The sequence below is a fragment of the Cydia fagiglandana genome, chromosome 15 (genome assembly GCF_963556715.1).
Source record: "Cydia fagiglandana chromosome 15, ilCydFagi1.1, whole genome shotgun sequence".
Lineage (NCBI taxonomy): Eukaryota > Metazoa > Arthropoda > Insecta > Lepidoptera > Tortricidae > Cydia > Cydia fagiglandana.
This window is the reverse complement of record NC_085946.1, coordinates 9,502,338-9,512,168: the sequence shown is the minus strand read 5'-3', so window position 1 is coordinate 9,512,168 and position 9,831 is coordinate 9,502,338. Positions and strand designations below refer to the sequence as shown.

At 35.7% G+C, this 9,831-nt stretch overlaps 1 protein-coding gene across 1 annotated transcript; it reads left to right on the top strand.

Annotated features, from left to right (window-relative positions):
* The first annotated feature begins 3,024 nt into the window (after nucleotides 1–3,024).
* LOC134671320 (general odorant-binding protein 69a-like) lies at nucleotides 3,025–9,322 on the top strand. Its single transcript, XM_063529147.1, has 5 exons — nucleotides 3,025–3,189; nucleotides 3,789–3,962; nucleotides 4,563–4,674; nucleotides 6,525–6,610; nucleotides 9,189–9,322. Exons 1-5 carry the CDS (start codon nucleotides 3,127–3,129, stop codon nucleotides 9,216–9,218), a joined length of 465 nt encoding a protein of 154 aa, XP_063385217.1. The 5' UTR covers nucleotides 3,025–3,126; the 3' UTR covers nucleotides 9,219–9,322.
* Nucleotides 9,323–9,831: the final 509 nt, after the last annotated feature.

Here is a 9,831-nt window from a genome sequence, read left to right as displayed (position 1 = left end):
AAATTGTACTGGAATAGCAATTCATGAAAGATGAAATCATTTATTTACAAACAATATATATACAGTGGTACAACTAAACGAAATTAATAACTAGCTTAAATTCATGAAATAATTTTTTTTTTAAATAAAATGAAAAAAAAAATCATAAAATATGTGACACGCTCTATATGGCTCTACAAATAAGATCGTGTCAGAATTTTTGCGGCCTTCGAAGATCACATATTATTGCAAGTGACTGTACGAAAAAATAACTACTTAAGTATGTCTTATTTACTGATATTGACAAGCATCACTCATCTGCTAATTTCAAGGACAACATACATATTACGAGTACAATAAATTGCTCTACTCATTAGTCCGAGTGTCAGGAAATAAATTACTGTAGGTATGGATCCGTAAAAATTATTCAATGTAAACCTACAGACACAAACAATAGAACCTTCGGCCTGATTCTATTTGTCTTAATCTAAATGCAATTCAATTTGATTTAATGGGAAAGAAACTCAAAATGACATTGCGAAAGTTCTTAACTTAATAAAACTGAATTTGTAAGACGGGAAGCAGTTTATGGGGTTCCGTAGTCCATTGGGAACCCGTATATTTTCGTCATGACCATCTGTCTGTCTGTCCGTCTCCGTCTTCGGCTTTGCTCCGTGATCGTTAGTAGCTGTTTGGCATGAATATATAAATCAATTAATTCCGACAAAAGGATATCACTTTTTATTTTTTGATTTATTATAACGGTACAGCTATCGTAACAGTTGCCAAAAAAAGCTATTTTTTAGTAGATCATCGTTCATATATACCACCACCTATACGCAATTCATCATCTGTTCATACATTTGAAATTAAGTACAAAAAACACATTCTGAATTTACAAAAAATGTTATAAAATTAAATGCCGATGCTACATTTCTTATGATTATCATTGTAAGTAGTACTTTTTAAAAAAATTTGTAAAGTTGTTTTTGCTATTAAAGTTGTTTTTGGGGAAAGAGTCAGAGTAACTACTTACAACGCTTTGCTTAAACACTGCAACCTTAAAGATTGTACCAACGTAGAAGCTAAAATACTCTTATTTAAATTTTTACATTCACTTACTTATGCCGAGACAGAAGATATTATAGTTAAAATACTTTAAGTTTAGTTTCCATGCCTTGCAATAAGACTGTATTTTTTTTTTCTCTCACTTGTATTTAAGTGTCTTTCTTTAAATTTGTTAATTGTAAATGTAACTTTATTATGTAACTAATTCAATAATTTTAATTGTAACTGGTTCCCCGCGATACAGGCGTAGCCTAGTGCGGAGACCCCTGCAACATTCTGTTATGTGTTTTTATTGATAATAAAATTTATTCTTATTCTTAATTTATTCTTATTCTTATTCTTAACGACGGTGTGATAATTTGTCCAGCGCTTCAGTAAAGGTAATGCTGTAAAAATGTGGCTATATAATCATCTCTGTTCCCACAAGTTCCTGTTTATGAAAGAATTGTAATTCTGTTTTATGCATCCAGCCATTAATATTTTATTTTATGCATTTGTTTTTGATATTGTTTAATTTATTATTTTTATAAGTTCAAGGGTCCACTGAAAATCAGCGATGTTGCACTAAGTGCTCCGACACATGCTGAGTGGTATCCTCTTTGAAACAACCAATTACACTAACCTATGTTACATGTTTGTTTGTATTAATTTTAAGATGTGTTGTTTCAAATAAATTATTTTCTATTCTTCTATTCTATTTATATTTACGTAAAGTGGGGATGTTTTTTTTTCGCTCCAACCCTATATATAGTATGGGGTATCGTTGGATAGGTTTTCAACAACCATTTTATGATAAATTGAATATTGTCGGAAATGGTAAAAAATATGAAAATAATCGTGAAAGTAGAGCTTTATAAAGCTAAAATTCGTTAAGTCTTACTTTAAACGAAACTGATAGCAAACATAACCAGTTTAGCCGTTTTGGAGTTACCGCAAAAAATCTTCCGAAATACCTAAGTAGTAAAAAGACGTTTCTTCAAAGCGCTGCAGAGGTTCCGGGAGTAGACATGCCATGTACATGATATGATACTTGCTAATAGCCCTATTCGAGGCTGCTTGTTGTGACGGACGAGTAACTGCGGATTACGGCACCCGACACTGAGAATGACCTGACATGCTCTTGGCCGGTTTTATTTAAGTACTTATAGGATGACTCACGCTAGACCGGGCCGGGCCCGAGACGAGGCATCCGACATGTCATGTTATAGAAAACGAAGCGACGGAAGCTCCGATCCAGGCCGCGTAGCCAACATGTCAATCGCTTACGCTCCGTAGCGATCGAAACGCAACTGTCACTGTCGCACTAATATGGAAGAGTGATAGAGAGGCACAAAGCGTTTCGTTGTCGAAGCGATAGCGATTGTCCCCTTGGCTAGGCCGGCAGTCTAGCTATGACTTAATCCTGTTTTTTTAGAAATGGGAAACCTACTCGTATAATGAAAAACTTGTGGATTAAAGCTATAGGGGAGGTTTTTGTCTAAGAATAGCCTTCTAACTGTATAGGGTTTTCGCACATAGTTAACCTGGATCATTCATGTTCTGTCTGTCTTTCATCGTTTCTATAATATAATATAACTGGAAGAGCGCCATTTACAATTAGAAGTGTGTGCGATTGTGAATACCAACTTAAATGTTTATACAATCTAATGTAATGAAATAGGTATGCCATACGTCAAGTTTTTTATTCGCGAATTAACCTTCTGCACAAAACGGACTACGGAGTTTGTACCCGTCGTACCTATTGCTTATGCGAGTGTGGTTTAATCGAGTTCCTAGATAAACCAATGTAACGTGATCTCACTGTCCGTCATAGCTTTGCGTAATCAGAGAAACAACTTATATCAGTCAACCGAAAATTCGACTCGCTCAATTGGAATAATACTCCATTTGCTAATGGCTTCGTAGATTTGGCATCAATGTTTTCCTCGTAGGTACCTACAGGTGTTTGTTTACAAAAAATAAGGCTGGGGATTATATATAAAGAACGACCGGTGGAGTCTCGTCACAATTCGCTCATCTCTCTCAGAGTAGAGTGCCAAATTTGGGAAAGGAACATTTGTTACCTATTTTGTATAAAAGATGGCCTTCTATTACTCCGTGCTAGTTGTGGCGATTGTGGCTGCTTCTGTAAACAATTGTTCAGTAAGTACTAATATTATTATAAGTCTCTGAATTTTTTATTAAGTATTGACGCATGAGGCTATTTTGATTTGGAATCACTGTGCATTGGGGCGATTTGAAAAATAGGAAAACACTTCATCCTAATGACCCGAATATTTTAAGCCATAGCAACACTGCAACAGTATACCTAATTTTAAAAATATCTTTTTTTGCAAGCATTTATTTTTCATAATTAACAAAGAGCCTCACACGCTGATAAGTTAGAAAAACAGGTACATAATTATGTACTTACATTGCAGTCGATATTAAAAATATGTTTAATTAAATTTTTCGCCTTATTCCGATTTTCAAGTAGGCAAGTAAAAGTGTAAAGATATATTTTTGTCTCTATTCCTGCTATAAAATTTATACTACATTCGCCTTTATAATTTAGGTAACTAACATTTTTATGGGACAATATCAAGTACTTTAGAATAATTACAATGTATTTTGGAAAATAAGTTTAGAATTTGATAAAATATTTTTCGGAAGAAAATCACATGTACTTATCTTAAAATATTTTACAATTGTGCTTAACCCAAAACGCCATAAATTCTAACGATTACTTTTTTTTACATCAGGCGATAACAGAAGAACAGAAGGAAACGCTAAGAGAGAAGCTGAAAGCCAATGCCTTAGCATGCGGCTCGGAGCTCGGCTTCACCGAGGAACAGCTGAAGCAGTGGAAGGAGGAGAAGACCCTCGACGACAGCAACAAGTGCTTCGTCGCGTGCATGTTCAAGAAGAGCGGTCTGGTAAGTTCATCTGTACGGATATGATGGTCGTTCTTGACAACGTGACAGCGTGATAAAACAGTGCCCGTCACTTTCTATCGCACGGTGTTAAAAAGTGACAGTTATTTTATCTCGTGTATAAAGCCAGCCATAATACGCCGGCTGGGCAATTTTACTTCAGGCGATAACAGAGAAACAGAAGGTAAAGTGCTCGTAAATCTGGTACAATCCATAGATTTTAATGTTGCTTGTTTGGTATAATGTACCTACAACAGCGGTGATTTTAGTACTTTAAACTCAAATATTGTCAAACTGTACTGAAATTACCTACCTTCAGCTATATTAACCTTTTGAATGCCAAGAACACCTGAAGGTGTCGTAACTAGTCGTACCCACCGCGCCAAGGACCACTATAAGTGTTATGGCGGACGCTGTCAAAGTAACCTTCATACTTACGAGTAGGGTTTACATTAGCTCGCTTGCGCCCGGGATCTTGGCGGTTGAGTGATTTTTGTGTTTATGACATAAAGCGTTCAAAGGGCTAAGCAGCTGCAATCAAAATAGGCAAGTACCTACACAATAAAGACGATTTTTCTAAAAATAAATTATTTTATTTCCCAGATTGATGACCAGGGCCTGTACTCGGAGAGCACCACTCTTGAGAAGATTAAGCCTTACCTCTCGGAAGCCAGGAAGGACGAGGTGAACGCATCAATCAAGGCTTGTAGTTCTGGTGAGTGACACAACACTTGTTCCCTATGACTAGCAAACCGTACCGATAAAGCGGTTTAGCGGACCAGACCAGAAAGAGAAATGAATTCAACTAGTTCTGTAGTCAACTAAAGTTGCTAATACTAAGTTTGCAGCGATTTAACAATTTTGATAGTACAGACTGAAGTGTTATTTAAACGTCAATATCTGGGAGACCGAACTTTGCTCGGAAAACATATAAAAACTCAAAAATGCGCGTTTTCCCAGAGATAAGACCTAGCTTGATCGATTTTTCGCTCCCAAAGACCCCCATTTAGCAAATTTCAACGAAATCGTTAGAGCCGTTTCCGAGATCCCCGAAATATTCATATATATAAATAATAATAATAATATAATAAATAAATATTATAGGACATTCTTACACAGATTGACTAAGTCCCACAGTAAGCTCAAGAAGGCTTGTGTTGTGGGTACTCAGACAACGATATATATAATAAACAAATACTTAAATACATAGAAAACACCCATGACTCAGGAACAAATATCTGTATCATCATACAAATAAATGCCCTTACTGGGATTCGAACCCAGGACCATCGGCTTCGCAGGCAGGGTCACTACCCACTAGGCCAGACCGGTCGTCAATAAATAAATAAATATACTCGTATATACAAAAATACCTCGTTGAAAGGTACATATAAGATAATTTTATAGAAGTATGACGTTAAAAATAACTGCCAACTTAGCTTGGTCTAACTCTAGGAACCCTTACCTATAGTATCGCCATGTCTGTAATTATAAACTGAAATAAATGTCATATACTAAGAAAAAGTGACCAAGAAAAGGTGGCCGAGTGGTTCAGGCACCTGCCGCGATAGCAGAGGACGCTGGTTCGATTCCAGCCTGGGGCACTGGAGGCCTTGGTCACTTTTTCTTAGTATATGACATTTATTTCAGTTTATAATTTATATAGTAGTGTTTCTACTTGATAAAAACAAATTAAAATATTTCCTGGAAATAATTTAATTTGTTCTAATACTTCATTGTATTGATGGGCAGCGCCATCTCTCTCGCTAGCTCGGTATCATCATGGGAATGTTCCAGCTAGAAGGGTTCGAACCATACTGTTCTACCTTAGAGATGGCTAGGGGGCGCCACAAGCCTTCAGTAAAAAAGTGCATATACTTGGAAAAATTTGACTAACGTCTCTGTGACCCCGGTGGCCGAGTGGTTCAGGCACCTGCCGCGATAGCAGAGGACGCTGGTTCGATTCCAGCCTGGGGCACTGGAGGCCTTGGTCACTTTTTCTTAGTATATGACATTTATTTCAGTTTATAATTTATATAGTAGTGTTTCTACTTGATAAAAACAAATTAAAATATTTCCTGGAAATAATTTAATTTGTTCAAATACTTCATTGTATGTCTGTAATTGTTTGTGCTAGAAGGCTGCAATTCGGTAGGGATAGGTATATAACTAAGTTACCTAATCATGCCGACAGTGTTAAAATAAAACTATACAAAAACATTTTTTTGGATAGGTTCCTCCCCTATACGTATAGTGAGAATAAAAATGTTTTTTCGCTAATACTAGGGTACCTCCCATGAGCCGTGGCAAAATGCCGGGATAACGCCAGGAAGAAGACTAGGGTACCTATACAATGACACCCCACAATACCTAGGTCTTTAAAGTTGCTTCTAAAAATTCTATTATTTTTTAGATAGAACTCATTGATGACATTGTGTATTTGTTAAAACTTAAGCGCACCAGGACTTTTAATTCTTACTTGGGTACCATTGCTCGAGTTGAGTTTTATCTACGACAGATAGATATAAACGTTAAGTATGACTGTGAGGTTGAAATTTGTTGCAGTGAATGAACAATCCGTGAACGACGGCAGCGCTGGCTGTGACCGTGCTATCCTACTCTACAAGTGCTTCCAACAGCAGAAGGAATTGGTATGTTTCCGTCTTACGTAATCAATGTAATATAAGCCCAAGACTATTTTAATCAACGAACTAGAATAACTGTAAGGGTCAGTTGCACTAACCACATTTCGTCGCTGTGCCTACAAAAGTCGCTATGTGATTTTTGTCGATTTTTAGGTTTTAATGCCATTTTGAACCTTATTTCCATACGCATATGCTCCAAAAACAGCGTTGAGCTTATTTCACTATTTAAGGATTTAACAAATGTAGGTATGTGATGCCCATACAATGAATGCTCTTCCTATAATCGCTAACTGGAATAAATCACATAACTACATTAGCTTACTTCAACAGCAATTACAGACGTGCGCTCGCTATGTCATTCTTGACACATAGCGATATTTTCTACTAGTTTATTGAAAAATGATTAGATGCGCTTGCGCCCGATATGTAGTTCCTCGCACATAGCGATAATTTTTGTACAAGTTGGAGTCGATGCTATGTTCCCAGACCGTGTCTGTTACGACACATGGCGGAATTTTCTTATAACAATCCAGTATCCAGTCTACCGTATGTTATTACGTGTGTGTACAAATAATTGAGTTTTGTGAGTTTTCGTTACAAGTTGTTGGCAGTTATAAAGGTAACAAGTGAATGAAAAATTACATAAAAAATAGAAATATGTTTTGCCTATTGTATATTTACTTATTTAAGTACTGCGGAATGGAGTATCGAGACAAACCATTCTGGTTTACCGATGCTTTTGGATCAAAAAATTATGTAATTTTGATTTACCTCTGATAAAAAAAAAATTATAAAGTTAGCGCAATGTACTTTATAACATGAACATGTAGTGCATTTATGCATTACTTAAAGAAAAAAAAATCATGTTATTTTATAGGACATTCTTACACAGATTGACTAAGTCCAACAGTAAGCTCAAGAAGGCTTGTGTTGTGAGTACTCAGACAACGATATATATAATATATAAATATTTACATACAACCATGACCAAGCCATGACTCAGAAACAAATATTATTTGTGTCATCACACAAATAAATGCCCTTACTGGGATTCGAACGGGGTCCTATTAAGGTCTCATCGCATAATAATTGATTGTCATAATGTAATGTTACGCATAAATCTCTTTTCGCAAATTTTTTCTCCAACTGAAACAGAAAGTATTTTCGAAAATATTTTGCATTGCAAATGGTTTGTGTTATAATTTTTCAGAAATGTTAATATTTCCAGCACAATACCTAACAATAATGCGAAATGAGTTTTATGCGTAACATTACATTAGGACAATCAATTATTATGCGACCCAATATGGACCCGATTCGAACCCAGGGCCATCGCCTTCACAGGCAGGGTCTTAAATACAAATGGTTTCTTTTCAACTCAGCTAGGCAATATCGTGTCGTGTTTAATATTGTAACACAAACTTAGATAATAAATGAAAAAAAAAGCAGTAAACATCAGACAAATACATTATTAATTATTCATGTCTTTTCAAAGGAAAATAATAAGTACCAGGATATATGTAAAAGAGTCGATTGAATTATTTTTTCGTATGCTGTGTTGGGAGAAAGAAGTTTAAAGAAATATTAGAAGACAACAAAATTTCAATTTACAAGCCACGCAAATACCGCAGTGACCCTTGTGTTGCCTACAAACAAGGAAATATTAATATGTAGTAATATCTAGTTATAATAAAAAAGTACGTAGACTATTCAATCATAATTAAATTTCCATTATATCGACTTAAAAGTTTTTTTTTTCTGTTTTATTGAACACCACATCATTTTATTTAAATCTACCTATGAACTGGTTAAGACACTTAGCGGTTTTTACGACTAAAACAAAAATCGCTATGTAACCTATTTATAAAAAAAAATTTTTTTACACTATTGAAACCAAAATATCATTTCAGGTAATTCCGTAATATATGTTAAAGTGCAAATACTTTTATCATAAAAATTATGATTTGAATATGTTCAATAGTTATCGAAATAAACAGTTTTTTGTGTCTCCTGTAAAGTAGGTTAAAAACACATGGCGACTTTTGTAGGCACAGCGACGATTTGACAGACTGATCAACGTCAGCCGGTGCGCTCCAGCACCTTACAATGAAACTTTCCATACATAAAAAAATTACGAACTCTTTAGCGATACGAACAGTTTGGTGCAACCGACCCTAAGTCTGACTAGAATCGCCGTGTAGAACAAAATTTTGACAGTTCCGAACAACTGACAGGCCGATACCGTCCGGCGGACTGTTAATCAGTGGGCCCCTTTATAATTATTCCATCGCCAATGAGATAAAATCAGTGGCGGATTTGCAGTCTTTGCTGCCCTTGGCCCCGGCCCTATAACCGCTCCTTTTGCAGCACCCATCATATTGGCTACATTTTAAGTTATTTCTTGTTATCATCAGCGAATTTTTTTGTCACAATTTGCCGCCCCTTAATTTACTTTTGTTTGTGTGCCTCGAGTTAATATTTATTAAAGACGGCGACAACCAATACGACAAATATTTTTGATACTATCAGTGCTTTAATGTTGCCTTTTTAAACTATACCTAACTGCCCCTGCTTTTTGTTTCAGCTTGGCGTCTCACTGGACTTTGTGATCTAAACAATTTATAATAAACGTGGATATTAAATACATTTTCCTATATTTCTAATGCTGTGACTAAATATGTTAAATTAATTAAACTAAATATATTACGATATGATGAATTCAAGCTTTTTATTAATTTCCTTAAGTAATAGCCTCTGTAGTTATTTAACTTTAGGTAACCTTTTGAACGCCAATCCATTTGCCGTGCCACTGACGCCACGGGGGTAAAATTTAGTTTTGTGAGTAAATAATGCCAACCTAAAAGTGGGGTGTTTTTCCGCAGATTTTCATCAAAAAACACATGTAGTGTGTGCCTAAATATAACTAGCTGTGCAATAAACTTAAGACACCTATCGAATGTACATATATTATACCTACCAATGTATCATTGTAACCGCTGTTGGCAGACCTATTAACAGTTAAATAAAATAAACTAGTAGTTCGCCCCGAACTGTGAACTCGCGGTTCGCCAAAAAGATCAATTGAATGCAGTGCTACTTAGTCCGAGATGAGCATTTCGTAATTGATTCCGGATTCCACAAATCTGCGCCCCCTAAAACCTATAAAACGACACCCATGACGACTTTTATGACATAGTGCATGGCCGCTATTTTGGAATCCAAAATGG

What these genes read in the sequence shown, in the direction of transcription:
- LOC134671320 (XM_063529147.1), top strand. Translation starts at nt 3,127, where the DNA reads ATGGCCTTCTATTACTCCGTGCTAGTTGTGGCGATTGTGGCTGCTTCT. An exon ending in TGTTCAAGAAGAGCGGTCTG is followed by an intron (nt 3,963 to 4,562) that starts GTAAGTTCATCT and finishes TTTATTTCCCAG; the next exon opens with ATTGATGACCAGGGCCTGTA. An exon ending in TCCAACAGCAGAAGGAATTG is followed by an intron (nt 6,611 to 9,188) that starts GTATGTTTCCGT and finishes TTTTTGTTTCAG; the next exon opens with CTTGGCGTCTCACTGGACTT.